This window comes from Hydra viridissima, unplaced genomic scaffold, assembly GCF_058129835.1.
Source record: "Hydra viridissima isolate aposymbiotic clone 2 unplaced genomic scaffold, HvirCarnegie_v1 scaffold_7, whole genome shotgun sequence".
In the NCBI taxonomy this organism is placed as follows: Eukaryota; Metazoa; Cnidaria; class Hydrozoa; order Anthoathecata; family Hydridae; genus Hydra; species Hydra viridissima.
The window spans coordinates 1,515,670-1,532,277 of NW_028324306.1; the positions used below are offsets into that span (position 1 = coordinate 1,515,670).

Below are 16,608 nucleotides of genomic sequence, written 5' to 3' on the forward strand. Positions count from 1 at the left end.
CATAATACATAATTATACATAATTATGTATAATTATACTAAATTATACATAATACATAATATATTAGTGGTCCATTTTTGGGAGGGGCTTTTATCACCTTTGTAGTTGCCGATCAAAAAATCTAAGAAAGTACCGATGGATTAATAGCAAATGAAACAGCAAGAATTATTCCAAAAAAATGAAACGCCATTTTTTAGGAATATTTCTTGCTGATGAATTTGTCATCCGATATATTCTTATCGATTACAAAATTTTGAAAATAAAAAAGTTTACTGAAATAAAAATCTGCTCTATGGATAAACTTCGTTAAATTCTTCATACTTTTAAATGAAGCTTTTTCCGTGAATAAAAATTTTGCGGTAAATGAAAGGTTTTTACTACTTTAAATATGCAAAATTCTCTAGGAGTCGAAGACAAAGTCTGCTTTTCGCAGAATAAGGAGGGAAGGGAAGAGAGGAAGGAGGGAAGGGAAGAGAGGAAGGAGGGAAGGGGGAAAGGATGCAGTGATTCAGATTGTTAGCTTCAATGATGAAGATGTCAAAATTAGGATCATTGTCAAAATGGAAATAAGGGGGGAGTCTTTTTTAACATTTATTGGTATTTTTTAATGCAACACAAACATTCAGTTCCTAGAAGCATTTTCAAAACTCAAATATTTTAAAAATGCTTTAAAATTAAGGTTTCTTTCAAACGTTTCAAAAGTAAAGGGTTAATAAGGTTCTTCCTGTAATAAATATCGATTGCTGTTGTATACCCTGCTGGTTTTAATGACAAATGACAGCGCTATGCAAAAGTTTATTTGCACAAGCCACATATTTTGCTTAGCACAGTTTTTTTTATCATTAAAATCTTTTTTAAAAGCTATTCATATTTATTATAAAAAAAAAATTCATATTTATTATCAAAAAATGTCAAAAGTATAACAGTAAAAAAATATTTGAAAATAAAAAAATAAACAAAAAAAAAAAATGTTTTAACTTTTCGATATAAATTGTTCCATAAAACCTTAAAATTTTACATTAATTTCGTCCCAAAAGTCAACTTTATTACAAGAAAAACAAACTTTGTATTTTTTGCGTGTTATCCTTTTACGTAGTGCCCATCTGACAGGCATACGTAAAAGGATAATACGCTAAAAGGTCTTCCATAATGATACCAATCTTAACGATTATTCGAAACAAAACGCATTGTGACACATTAAATCAATACGTCATTAAAAACTAAAGCCACATTTACGTTAGTGGTAAAAAAAGGCCTAACAAAAAACAACTATTTCAAATAATGAAGTAAAAAGCGTCTAAATAATTTTTTCATTCTTTTCTGATTATTAAGATGAATCTGAAATTTTTAACGAGTGAAAATGTCCAAGAGCTCTTAAGAGATCTTTAAGAAAACGATCCTGAGATTTGGTTATTCCAAAATCATACCTGCAGAGGTATGACTCAAAACCAATCAACATGTACCTTTACAAGATGCAGGTTGTTCAAGATTACAGGTTATTCAAAAAGAACTCAATTAAAACACATCTAATTATTAAAAAGCTCAAATAAATGTTATATGAAAAACTTTTCTTCCAAATTAACGATGACAAAAAAAGCTCACTTTAATTTGATTTGAATTATTAATATGTAAAGCTATTTAAAGTTATTTAAATAGCCCACCTACTTGGTTCGTTCGTGCGTTATATATGAAGTATTGGTAAAGACTAGTGACCTAAAGTATTATAGTTTTAAAATAGCTTTGGAAATATTGTACATTTCTCGCCTAAATAAGAAGAGCTGGCAATAATACTTTCCACTTAGGTTTACAAGAATCATATTGTAATAAAAAAAAGCGAGACTTACAGGTAAAATGGTGACCTTATCCACATTTATTTTAACAACTGGGCTAATATACGTCATCGAATTTTTGAAGAAAAGAGAAATTTTCACACAACTGATATTGTCTTGGAGTGAATTCGAGTTTGCATAGTAGGTATATTAAGTTGCTATACTTAAGGAAATAACCAGCTAATTGCCCAATAATGCATTTAAATTAATTAAACTAAAATTCCTCAACGATGAGCGTGTGCACGTAATGCATCCTCTCAAAGTTGAATCACATGCACTCATAAAAACTATTTCAAAACTCTTCTTTCTAATACGGTGAGAATACAGTTTTCATGAATGATGACGCAATAAAAAAGGAATCTTTCTTAGGTCAACGCAAATCCCTTCTGAGCTAGAAAAAAAAAAATTGCAAGCATAATTGTAAATCAAAGTAGACAATGTTTGAGTAGACATCAGGAATGCCAAGAATTATGTGAGATTAAGTTAAAATTGTCGCATGCTTCCTATACAAGTGATCTTGATATATCGCGAGGTTAGAATTATTTCGTTCTATCTCCAAGTTTAAATGTTGGGAGAAAGTTTTTGATTTTTTTCTAAAAGTAAAAATTGTTTAAAGTTTTAGCTTTTATTTTTAAAGAAATAATAACTTATCTTTAAGTAATTTATGTTTAAGCAATTTATTTAGAAAAAAAATTAAAAAATAATGCGTATTTTAAAAGTTATTTATATTAACTAAAATTAATAACTCATTTTCTCCTAACTTTTAAAATTGGAGATAGAACAAAATAATTCTAACCTCGCGATATATCAAGAATGCTTCATCAAAGTTATCAAAGGCACGAATCTAATAAATGGATGATGAAGAGTATAAATTTAAAAGAGTTTCAGAGTAAAGATGAATACAATACAGCGCACCATTTCCTAAAAGACAGTGGATAAGTTTTTGAGCCCCCTTAGTTTGATAAAAACAGAATTTCTCTATTTGCTGATGGAAATTTTCTTTGCAAGAAATAAAAAAAAAACAAACATCTTTAAATAAAAATAACATTTAATGTAAATTAAAAATAATACAAAATTATTAATTTTGTATTAATTTTGTATTAATTTTGTATTAATTTTGTATTAATTTTGTATTAATTTTGTATTAATTTTGTATTAATTTTGTATTAATTTTGTATTAATTTTGTATTAATTTTGTATTAATTTTGTATTAATTTTGTATTAATTTTGTATTAATTTTGTATTAATTTTGTATTAATTTTGTATTAATTTTGTATTATTTTTGTATTATTCTCCCCTCAGTCTTTTTAAGAATCGTCCTTTTGTCAAAACTGAATTTTAACTGCGAACTTTTAAATCTAGATTTTCTAATACACCAAAGGCTTTTCTTTCCTCTAAATATTTTTCGTCGTAGCATCTTCATCCATCATGACGTACTTTCAGTTTTGTAGGTGAAATATATATTTAATAATATCCTCTAAGGTTACTTGATTTTTTGATAAATAGTGTTAAATAAAATTATTACTTTAAGTTTTTCAAGCCTTTTTTTTGTTAACTAAAGGAAACTTTTTATCAAAGGAATTTTTTTCTAAAAAAAAAAAAAAAAAAAAAGGCTTTTTGTTAATAATACGTCATCTCCCTGTATAAAACTTTTTATCTGAATGCATCTTCATAAAGAATGGTTTAGATTTTTATTTGTTAACAAACCTCAATGATAACCCATAGGAATTAACTTCATCATTTGCCCACGTGAATTTCAAATCTTCATTATTGTTTTGTTCACAGCGATATATATATATATATATATATATATATATATATATATATATATATATATATATATATATATATATATATATATATATATATATATATATATATATATATATATATATATGAGGACTCCATGGGAAGAAACGGCAGGGTCACATTTTTTCATTTTGAGATAAGTCATTATTAAACTTTTAAACCTATATAAGTTTCGAGTTTTTAGGAAAATTTAGAAAAACTTTAAATATGCATCAAATTGTTAATTTGATTTGAATTCAAATACAAAATATGCTATTATGGTTAGCAAAGCTAGAAAGTGTAAAAAGTCAAAATTTTCAAAATTTGACCCTGCCGTTTCTTCCCGTGGAGTCTTCATATATATATATATATATATATATATATATATATATATATATATATATATATATATATATATATATATATATATATATATATATATATATATTATTACTATAATACAAACTAAATAATTAGCTTGGTTTATATTACATTACTTAAAGTTTCACGCAATAGCGATCATCAGATGATAACATCTGATGATCGCTATTGCGTGAAACTTTAAGTAATGTAATATAAACCAAGCTAATTATTTAGTTTGTATTATAGTAATAATATATTCGCTCTACTTATTCTACGCTGTATTGAGCACTCTTACTGGAAGTATTAACATAATTTCTACAATACTATATATATATATATATATATATATATATATATATATATATATATATATATATATATATATATATATATATATATATATATATATATATATATATATATATATATATTTGTATTATTTTTGTATTATTTTTGTATTATTTTTGTATTATTTTTGTATTATTTTTGTATTATTTTTGTATTATTTTTGTATTATTTTTGTATTATTTGTAAATCGTGGCGATATAAAAGTGGATAATTTAAGTAAAAAAATGCTAAATTTAACAATATATACTTTCATATCATCTCAAGTGAGTGTTTGCAGTTTCTGTACCAAAATATATTTCTTTAAATAAACCGTAATAACTTCCGGTTTTTTTGTAAGACCGATATTAATATTAAGGTTATAGACGCTTAGAAACGCAAACATTTAGCTAATTCTTTGTATTCATTTCTTCGTTGGGAAAACAACATGGACAATTGACTGTTGATGACAGGAAAATTGTTCCTACTGTAAAACATGGTTGAGGTGGTGTCATGATGTGGGGTTGTTTTGTTAGCAACAATACTATGATATTGTTAAAGTAGATGGAATAATGATGAAATTTTTTCCCCTCATTTGTAAGTAAAGCATGGAGACATTGTATTGTGGAATAATTTTGGATGGTAGTTAATATATATACAAATGAAGACTACAAGGGTTGTCAGAGTTTTCTACTTTTAAGAAAAATGGAATTTTGGTTTGAAGATTTCAGTAGTTTTCAATGTTAAGCATTTTAAAACCCTTCGCTTGTGTCTGATATTGTTGTTTTTTCATTTGAATATTGTCAAAAGTAATAGGGAAGCAGTAGTATATGATAAAAATATAAAGTATATGATGAAAAAGATGCATATGCAAAAAATTTGTGAAATTGGTTTGGTTTTTCCTCAAACGTTGGACAAGTAAAGAAAAATATTTAACATAAACAAAAGAATAATTAAAATACATACATTTGCAACCACAACTGCAAAAAAAAAACCAAGTAATTAAACAAAAACAAATTAAGCTTGTTGATAAGCTCACCAATGACAATAAAAAAACAGACGATTAACGACTAATTACTTAAAATGTGTTTAAAAAAGTTTAAAGAGAAAGCGTTTAAAATCTTTTTTAAAAAAATAAAAAAAATCTAGAAAGACTGATTATAAATGAATAATCAGATTAATCCAAATTGAATAAGTTCTTACAAAACTAATGCAAAGTTAAAGCAATATCTGCTATAATTAAAAAGTTACCAATAAGATCTTCATCGCCGCTAAAATAAGTTAAAAGAAATCATTACGGACACTGAAAACACTTTTTAACGCATAATCAAGAAAATCGTTTTTTAAAATCGTTTTTGGATTTGTTTACAAAATCCGAATTCAAAACCGATCTTTAAAGAAATATCAATATCAAAGTCCAACCAGAAATTAAAACAATTTTTTTAGTGATATATAAAGCCATCAGGGGAAGGGAAATGCTTTCTGTATGTAAACTCTTTGTAAGTATACTCAAGCCTAATAAACATGCGAACGAAATATATATATATATATATATATATATATATATATATATATATATATATATATATATATATATATATATATATATATATATATATATATATATATATATATATATATATATATATATATCCCACAATTTTGATAATGATGGTGGTGGTGGTGGTGGGGAGTCCTGGGGTTCCTTTGACTAAGAAAGAGGGGGAGGGGAGGGTTATGGTCAATAAAAAATTTGAAAATAATGAACTTAAAATGACTAAAACAAACTTTTTAACTTATTGTAAAATTTAGACAAGTTATTTAAAATGTATATTTAATGACCATCAAACACCATATCTTTTAAAGTATCTAAAAATTATGTAGTAAAAAATTAAAGTTAAAAATCCAATAACTGGCTCAAACATTGTTTATCTTGACAAAAAATCTAACTGAATTGACCAAAAAGGTTTTTTTGTGTTTGACGTTTATTAAAAAATTCATTTGCAATTTCAGCCAAATCAATTTTATCAACTGCTTCCTTGTAAGTATGAAGAACACGCAAGTTGTTCAGACGGGAATCTGTTATCGTCGATCGATAGTAGGTTTTAAGTCTTTTCAAAGCGGAGAAAGACCTTTCACTAAGAGAATTAGTAGCTGGCATGACGAGAATCAACTTTGCAATCTTTAAAACTTCTCTAAGTAAAACCTTTTAGGAGTGATCCAAATCATTGAGAAACGAGATGAGGTCTTGGATGGTGAACTTTTTGGTGTCGTAATCAAGTGGCTTTGCAATGCTTGAGGGAAGCAATCCTTGGAAGAAGCAAATTTAGGGACAAGGACAATTTGTGTTTTGGCTTAAGGTTGGTTAAGATCTTGGCTGTAAAAACGATAAACTGATTACAAATGATTTTCCCAGCTTTCCCTTGAGAAGAACTTCCTGAAGATCGACATAAATCAGATCTAATTTCTATTTCATGAAGTTGATAATAAGATCGAAAGCTATATAATTTAAAAATTACAATTGTAACGGTAACGTTCTTTTGGGGAATTGTGGAAGTGATAAGTTTTTTTTGGGTTAAGGGTTTTTTGTAAATAATCTGACATTTCGCTTTTTCTCGGAAGTTTAGGATCAGCTACACTAAGCTGCGTTTTCCATTTCATAGTACGTTCCCAAAACAACTCATAAATTTCGCTGTTTCGGGATTTTGCTAAAGCATTAACGACTTAAAATGCCAAATTCTATCCTTCCGCTGCCTAAATATCTTTATGTTAGAGTGCCTTACTCAGTTTGTTTTAGGAGGCATTCACTTAGATAACAGCAGAAAATGAAGTCAAACGTTGACATTACAAACTTCACTCCCCGAATTCTTGCTTTCATCTCGGTATCATTTAACTCCTGCATCTCGACCATCTCCAAAGTTCCATGAGCTTGTGCTTCAAGAACATCCCCCTCGCGCTGTCCACCTTGACGGGCACAATTTATGATTTAATTTTGAATGAATTGAATTCTTTGTTAAAATCTCGGCTCCTCAACGGCGTCTAACAACGGTATCTATTAACATTTCTAGAAACATTTCTAGTAACATTTAACGTCTAAATCTCAGTTTGGTATTTCTTTTAGGTAGTTTTTTGATTAGTTTGCAAAATTTATATGCTGTTCTAAAGGTTTCGTTGAGACTTGGAGTATTTCTGATGACACTTCCAATGGCTTTTTTCTGCAAGGACTAAGAGTCACTTCTGCTGCTTACATTGAAGTCTTGGGTACTGTTGTTAAGCCTTGGATCGATAGAGTAAAAAATAGAAGGCCCTTCATTTTTCAACAAGACTCTGCACCAGTACATAAGCCTCAAAACACTTAGGAATGGTTAGCGGACCATTTTTATGATCACATCACTCCAAACTTGTGGCCTCCAAACTCTCCAGATCTGAATCCGTTGGATTATTATGTGTGGGGCGTCGATGAGAGAATTGTTAATAAACATCCCCACAACACCAAAGATTCTCAAAAGAATTCATTTTCCGAGTAATGGACGACAACGATGAGGGCTATTTCAAGCGCGCTTGCTGTCGGTTTAGGTCTCGAATCGAAGCTGTTATTGAAGTAGAAGGGGATTTCATTGAAAGAAATTATTAAACAATAGTTTATCTTATATTGTTTATATAATTGATTTTGATTAAAAATATTTTTTGTTTGACTTTTATCATTTATAAAAGATTAAAAATATATTCTCAAATAGCTGACGCAACCTGTAATATCAAGTCTCTCATAAAGTAATGTCATGTTGTATCATCACACAGGGATCTGTCATTTCTTCTGTTTACTTTTTGATCTTGATCAAGGTTTTTTTTCATCAGAAAAAAACAAAGCATGCCTTGCTCAGCAGGATGTTTCAGTTTGTTTAACAGCCTCTTGGAGCTTATCAAACGATTCACTTTTGATGGTCTCGGACATAAACTGGCCTCTCCTCATCACATAAGACTTGTAGCGAAGATTTTCATGAACAGTTTTTCGAAATCTAGCTTCTGAAACACCCAGGTCTTTTGCGATGGACCTCATTAACATTTGGGGGCTCTCGTCAACGATATGCTGAACTTGATGAATAAATTCTGATGTTCTAGTCCTGTCTGACCGTTGCTCGTGCTTTTTATGTTTAGCAGCTTGATTACAATCATCATCATTTTCTTCTAACTCCTTGCGAACTTTAAAAACAAAAGATCGGGTGACTTTAAGAAAATGTGCGATTTATAAATCGTTATGCTTTGAGTTTAATGCAACAATTACAACATGTCTTTTCATTTCTTGTGTTAGTTTATTATCTGTCATTTTTAATTATCTGTAAAAAATAAAAAAAGTTAATGTATAATAAAATGTGTAACATAAAGAAATGGTGACATTACGCGATGTTCTCAAGTAGCTGATGCACCTTATAGATAAAGAATTTTATTAAGAGAGAGTTGCGGTAGTAACACTTCGATACTAGTTTGGTATCAAATTAAAGATATTAAATGTGCGCTTTTGTTAAGGTATAAAAACGAAGTTTTTCTAAGCGGCCACAGAAAATTTCAGGGTGAAGAAAGGGGTTTAACCAAGTTTGTTACAAATATTTTGATGGCTTAAAGAGAGAGGTTTGATCATATTTACCGAAAACGTTTTGAAGGTTTGAAGAGATTTTACCAAATAGTCAAACAACAGTTAATATTCTAATATACAAATACGCACTAAAATGAACACTACGGCAAATATTACAGGCAATATGAAGTAGTTACATTCCCCGGCAACAAGGACTTTTGGCTGTTGACCATTTAAACATAGCCAATTGGCAAACTACAGCCAAGAGAATCCATAGAATCTCTCGATCTCTCGTTGTAGCCTTTACGGAGAAATAGTCTAGAAACTGAAGGAAGTTTTTTTGTCGAGTTTATTTTTTTATAAATCTTTTCAAATACAATCTCTTGTAATTAATTTTATCTCACATTTACAAACACATTGAGTAAAAAGCATTACATCTTCCTATTACTTATCAATTTTCCTACAAAAGTTAAATATCAAAGTTAAGAAGTCCAGACAACTTCAACACCAGTCACAATGCTATGTGTGTAATTATTGCTACTATTAAAAGATCTTCTGTTACGTTATCTGATGCTATTGCTCAAAGAATGCTTTGTTTGAGGAGTTGAATCAGAGAACGTAACAAAGAATCAGAAAGGGGAAGTTTTAATATAAGGTAAGAGAAGGTGACAAAGAGATACAAGCAGAAGATGATTCTTTAAGAACAAGAAAGACGTCTGATGCTAGTGGTTACTTTTTTCTCAGTTCATTGGAAACTTTTTTCCAAGAATTTTAATAACTAGGCTGAAATTTTTGAACCCCCTCTGTCTTATTTCATTAAAACTAAAGACTTTGAACTAAAATTTCATAAAAACTTAAGATTTAGAAAAATTTTTTCAAACCAATCAATGAACCAAACTGAACTTAGCTCACCCGGAACATTTATTTTCCTCACAGAAAATCTGTGAAAAAAGTGAGAGAGAAGGGATGGCTGGATCAGAAGACAGGAATTGTTTCGGAAGTTAATGTACCTTAATTAATCAAACAAACTTGCTGTTCATAAATAAAACTTAAAACTCTCAGGTCTCATGAAATACACTTGTATTATTAGCATACAAAACTTAAAATAGCTTTGTATGTTAATAATACAAGTGTATTTCATGAGACCTGAGAGCGGCAACTTTTTCTTTTCTTTCTTTAAAATAAAATTGCTAACTGTTTAGACACATAATACAGTATAATAGGCTTATGAAGTGATTTCACCGGTTTAAACTTTTATTATGCTAAAGGTAATGAAAAAAGAAGAGTTATAAATTTTTTCAACAATTTTTAATGTATTCCCAACTTAACTTTATTTAAATTTTAACAGAATTTATTATGTTGACCCTCGCTTTTTTTTTTTTTTTTTTTTACCAATCAAAAAAAATTTTTTGAAATTTATGATACTTAAGTTTTATTCTTGTCGTTCGTTTTTTTATTTTTAATCACAATAAAAAGATTCGAGCAACAAAAAAGTTGAGTAAAAGTTAAATCACGTGTTAAAAAACATCTTTTGAGTAAAAGTCTGCTGTTGTCAGCACAAAAATCTGCTGTTATCAGCACAAAAATCTGCTGTTGAACACAAATGTTTGCCCCCCCCCCCCCCAGTGTAATTCCCAGTTTCCGAGCTTGCGTTTAATTCTTTAGTTTTAAAACAGTTTTTAAAAGTTTTTTAAAAGTTAAAAATTTTTAAAATCTCCATTGATTGATTGTATGCTTTACTTAATTTCCTTCAGTCTGAGAGAAGCACCGCAAAATTGACGAGTATGAAAAATGCAGACCAATAATTTGCATAGCTCTTTTCTATAATCGACTCCCATGCAAAGGAGAACCAAAGGGTTTACTAGAACTTGCAAGTAAAAAAGCGTCAAACAAACTGGCCAAATGAACTTATGTATGTCAATATGCCCACTTTCTATTAAGCCAGTTACTAAATACAACGCTTGGATAGGTAATGTGGTAATGCCAAAAAATAAATACATGGTCAGCAGAGCGTGGTCCAACCGTCTTGAGCTGCGTTTTCTTGAAATAAGTAAATCATTAGACAAATAACCTTTCAGGTTATATGCATTTTTGGAGACCACTCTGTGTATCCTAAAGTAGGAGATGCCTGTGCATACCATTGGTATTATATAGGTAACCAAAAATACAATTAAAGCATAGAGTTTTTTACAACTTTCGTTGTAATAATGTAGTTTGCAAGTAAAGTCTTCTATCTGCACATTAATGAATAACGTCTGGTTTCCATTTTGGTATTGTGGTCTGGCTTCCATTGTGCCATTGGCGTGTTTCAAATGGTTTTCAACATAAACGAATTTACCGAACACCCCCATTAAGCTTACAGACATAATGACAAAAGCAACAATCCATATTAATATGTTCACAAGCGCAACATGTCGAAGTCTAATTTTAAGGCTTATTTTTACTTGAGATATAATCATATGTCGAGCTATACTTATCGCTGTATGAGTTAGTACACACACGCCAGCAAAGTGTTCTATTGTAGGCATAATTATTTTGCATTCTAATTCGTTAGGTATCCAGTAACTTATGCGGTTAGCAATGGTCAGAGGTATGACAATGGAAGATATAGCTAAATTTGCCAACGCTAAGTTAATTACAAGATAATTTGTAGTATGTTGTAGTTTCTTCTTTTGCGCGATCAAAATGACAATATATAGATTACCGAGGATTCCACCAATGACTATACACATGTCGATGGTTGTCAAGACGACGTTTGTGATATTCATTTTGTTATTTAGTTACTCATTTTAAACTAAATAAAGTTTGATGTAGAAAATTGGAAAAAATATGAAAAATTAAATAATGTCAATTATTCTTTTTACTAAATCGACAAAATGATCTGACCCAAAACAGATGGTCTTAGTAAAAAAAAAACACCCTAACAATTTAACTAAAAAAATGAATATATATTTTGTAACAATTACAAAAAAGATTAATAAGAAAACATGTCACAAGAAAACTATAAAACTACCTAAATATTGCAGCAATAACTTTTTTAACAAAATTCGCTTTATAAAAATAAGTAATTCTCTTTAAAGAAAAAAATTCAGTATGTATTCCACATTCCTAAGTAGCCTTATGAAGAGCTGGCTCCTCATAAAGAGTTGGCTAAGATAAGAGCGGATTGTGTTCGGCAGGGTTCCACTTAACGATGTTGAGACTTAAAATAAATTAATTACTTTTATAAAGCTATTTGCAAAAAAGTTTTTCTTGGCACAAAGAGAGAGAAAAAAAAAAAAAGTGATTGACAAGGTATGGTTCAATAAAATATGACAACACTACGACATTAAAAACACTTTTTTATGATTAGCATTAATTAAAAACTTGGTTTTTTCTAATAAAAGTCATCCACTAATAGTCATACACATTGACAATAAGCATCTTCATGGAAACTCTTTGGTATCATAAATTAACTAGAAACTTTCAACATAAAAAAGTGTTTAAAAACGCATCAAGATGATCGTTGAGAAAAAAAAACAAACAAAAAACAACGCAACGTTAAATTTTACGACAATCCAATCAGAAATCTGTTATCAATCACGTTATCAATCGTTAAAAACTTGAAAATCAATTACCACGCCAAGAAATTGTATTAAATCAATCACCAGTAATCGGAATATAATTTCCGATCATTAATAGCAAAAAGTTTGTAAAAGGGTTTTCTGTAAAATCAACGAACGTTCAAAAGCAAAATGTAATAACTCTTACAAGAGTTTGGATGTGACAGAAATGAATTAAAAAAAACCTACGGGAGAACAAACTGCTCTATAAAATACACTTGTAATTGAATTAATTACCTAAAATAGGTAACTGGCTTAATAAGGTACGAACAATATCATATCCAGCAGCGTTAATGAAGCTTCTTGATGGTTCCATGCAGTTATCAAAATAGTAAGTTTTTATTCGTGCGATTACTAATGCAATTATTAATCTTGTTAACAATATAAAATGCATTCTTATCGATGTCCTTCGTTTTTAATAGGAAAACGTGAATGACAACAAATTCAAGCCATTAAAAGACTAATGAATGTGATGTTATGTGCGAGACAAAGTGGTTAGACATTTATTTTAAAGTGCGTCAATGGTTGGGTTTACCGTTTGATAGTTAAAAATCATGGATGTATAAGAGATGTATAGATGACGTGGATGTATATAAGATATACATGGATGTATAAGAGACGTGCAACGATATTATCTTTTTTTTGCGAACAATGCTCATTGCGTATTATTGCAAATCTCTCGTTTTAAACAATAGAAATTAAGTTATATTAAAGTCTATCGGATTCGTCCAAAACTTTTGGTCTCGTCTAACCAGTCACATCAACTTTCTTTTAGTTATTCAAGATAACAGCAATAAAACTAAGTTTTAAGCTTAATTTTATATAGCTAGACATTCTTAATACTTTAAGAAATAACGCTAATGATAATATAGAAATTGAGATCATTTACTTAACTACTTTAGTACATGTATAACTAGAGATGTAATAAATAATACAAAGCATCAACTAGTTTTGTAGCTACCTGGAGCACAATGGTCTCATGTCCAGGAAACTACTCCGTCTATTATATTGCTGTAGACTTCCAATTTATGAATATTATAGAATTTTCTATATTTATCTTTAACAACAGAAGTATATACAGTTATGGAAAAATAACTTAATACATAAAATGAATGTAAATACAATAAAGAAAAGAATAGTTTGTTACAGTTTTAAAGAATTTAGCAACTCCAATTTATGGCAAACCGCAAGAATAACTAAGTATTTGATATTAACATAACATGATTTACCAGCAATATACAAACTAAATTTTATTTGGCAAAAACAAATGGGTTATTATGTGCTTTTTATGACTAATGAAGTACTATATGAAATATGAAAAACGAAAACATAAAATATCTAGCCGCATTTTACAAGGTAATTATAAATTTAAATAAGTTTTTAAAAGGTTTTAGATTATTAAATGAATTATAAAAAGAGCATTTGAAAATACACCTATTAAAAAAATAATTCCCAGTGGAATATATATTATAGAGTAGTCGAGGCAAATAATGGCGATATAACGGAAAAAGTATTTAAAAAATACACAAAATTAAGGCTGGTGAATGAAGAATCGAGGAATTGAATGAAACCAGATCTTGACAAAATATTTTATTTAAGCTTTTATATATTTCGCTATACTTTTTTTTAGTCATTTTAAAATTATCCTTATATATCATTGACGGGCTTTTTTTATACGAAAAGAGTTTAAAAAATTTACAAATGTTTATATTGAAAAATGATAAAATCTATTCGTGCCGACAACTAATTTCCTTTACCTTGGTGTAATTTGTTTAGTAATTTGTCAACACGTGAAGTAGTTATTTTATCCTGAACAGTCTTATTAAACAAATGCTATATTAAATGCTATAAAAATGCTAGTTTAAACTAATACCACGTGATCAGAGTTTCTGTTTTAAAGCTGTATGCAGCCATTTTAATAGATTTTTTTGTTGACTGGTGAAAATTTAGAGTTTGTCGGAAACTCGCATGGCTCGCTGATTTCTGCGGCCTCTCTGATGTAAAACAATTAGTTGCACGTCCATCTCTTAAACGTCCATGCTAAAAATTGATTATTGTAAAGTTGCGGAAGCTAATTAATTCTTTAATAAAAACGACACAATTTCTAAAAATAAACATATAATTCTTTCACGATAATTCTTACATGTTAAATTGTGAACACGCACTTTGAGAATAAAAGATTTAAATTTTATTAATTTTGTAAATTTTATTAAACAACAAAATTAGTTTTTAATTAATTTTTTACAAAGTTGATTTTTATATTTTATTAAATGAGGGAATGATTTTAAGTTAAAATAAAGCGGAGTGGGAACATTTTTTTCAAACATCGAAACCTTTTTTTATTAAAAGTTCGGTTTTTCTCAAAGTTGTGTGGAAGTTTTTTTTTTAATTTTTATTTTACATCAAAATGCATAAAAATGAATCGAAAACGAAAACAAAAACAACAAAAAATGTGTTATGAAGTGAAATATGAACTTCATATTGGATAATCCAGAAGTTCTCTTCTTTGGTGGCAGCCCCGCCAACTCATAACTTTGAGTTCCGATTCTGAAACTTGCAACTAATTCTTACAAATCTTGTTCATCAATTTTTGATGACCACTTAATAATAGGCGGTACGAAAATGTCATTTGTTGTATAAAAGATAACTTTTTGGCAATTACGGATAATTACTTAAAAGCTGCTCTTAACGGTCGTAAAAAACTCATTAAAAAAAATTCAGAAAAGAAATTACAAACCTATCGAGTTTAAATTTAAAATCCGTTAAAATCTTTCTTAAGTTCGAAACGTTCAATAGAACTTTAGAAAAACGTAAGAAAAATTTTAGCGAATTTCATTCGATTTATTTCTTCTAAAGTAAGAGGTCTTATTTCTAGGCTAATACATTCATGCATGTGTTTTTCAGCTAATTTAACAGCTGGGCATACTTTTTTTCTTTGAGATATACACTTTTCTTTTAGAATAAACACTTCTGAAGCATTATAGTAGGGTCAAAATATGACAATGCAGGCTTTAACACCTACATAGTTATATTTTGCATTTGTGGTTGAAGTTTTCTGAAAAACTTCGACCACAAATGCAAAATATGACTACGTAGGTGTTAAAGAGTTAAAACCCACCCATAAAAATCAATTATATATATATATATATATATATATATGTGTGTGTGTGTGTGTGTGTGTGTGTGTGTGTGTGTGTGTGTGTGTGCGTGTGTGTGTGCGTGTGTGCGTGTGTGTGTGTGTGTGTGTGTGTGTGTGTGTGTGTGTGTGTGTGTGTGTGTGTGTGCGTTTTAGTGTTGTTTTTATTAGAAAAGAATGTATAACATATTTATATGAAGACGACATTTTACTTTTGAATTGCAAAAGTTTTTCACTTTTAAATGGTTGAAGTTTTTTTAAATACCAGTAAATTGAGATAGTTCGTCCATCATCACATTAAATATTAGATATTAGATAATCGGTATCGTGTAAGTCGATATCGAGAGGGATGGTCTCGAATAGTGTGGTATTGCTTTCAGCCTATAGATAATTGGTATTTAATTTCGGTTTTCGTCTTTATCGATACGATACTTACTGTTTGAAAGGTATTAATTATATCGGTATTGACTCATATATATTTAATAGGCGCTAGATAATGGGTATCGTTTAAGTCGATATTGACAAGGATGGTTTTAAATAAGGTGGTATAGCTTATATACTAATGTTGATACCATCAACATCGATTCAAAACTACACGATACCGATAATAAAATGAAACGTATGGTATCAAATGGTAGCATAGTCTCGTTTGATATCAATAAGAAAAAAAATGAAAATGTGAAATTATAAATTTATTAAAAACTAAATACCAAGCACTAGATAATTGATATCGAATCTCGGTTTTCGTTATGTATCGATAAATACCTTGTTGTTTCGATATCGATATTACGCGATACTGGTATCGAAGGTATCGGTTATATCGGTATTGTTTTGGTAGCGATGGTATCATTTGGTATCGCAGCTCGGTTCTTGAGAACTTGTACATTATTTTTATAAATAATTTTAATTTTGAAATAGTAAATTTATATAATTGACTCATAGTATGAATATATAAATATATCCAACAAAAAGATATATAGGAATCCAGTGCGCGAG

The 16,608-nt window shown here is 29.0% G+C and overlaps 1 protein-coding gene and 1 long non-coding RNA gene across 2 annotated transcripts; both read right to left on the reverse strand.

The window, feature by feature from the left end:
* Nucleotides 1-10,610: 10,610 nt before the first annotated feature.
* LOC145184391 (gastrin-releasing peptide receptor-like) lies at nucleotides 10,611-11,642 on the reverse strand. Its single transcript, XM_080060055.2, has one exon. The coding sequence runs from the start codon at nucleotides 11,640-11,642 to the stop codon at nucleotides 10,611-10,613; it is 1,032 nt and encodes a 343-aa protein (XP_079916181.2).
* A 26-nt stretch (nucleotides 11,643-11,668) lies between these two features.
* On the reverse strand, nucleotides 11,669-12,998 carry LOC149885545 (uncharacterized). Its single transcript, XR_016453918.1, has 2 exons — nucleotides 12,714-12,998; nucleotides 11,669-12,578 (listed from the first exon to the last, which is right to left on the reverse strand). It is a non-coding gene; the product is annotated as an uncharacterized LOC149885545 (long non-coding RNA).
* Nucleotides 12,999-16,608: the final 3,610 nt, after the last annotated feature.

Coding starts and splice junctions, on each gene's coding strand:
- LOC145184391 (XM_080060055.2), bottom strand. CDS start 11,642: ATGAATATCACAAACGTCGTCTTGACAACCATCGACATGTGTATAGTC.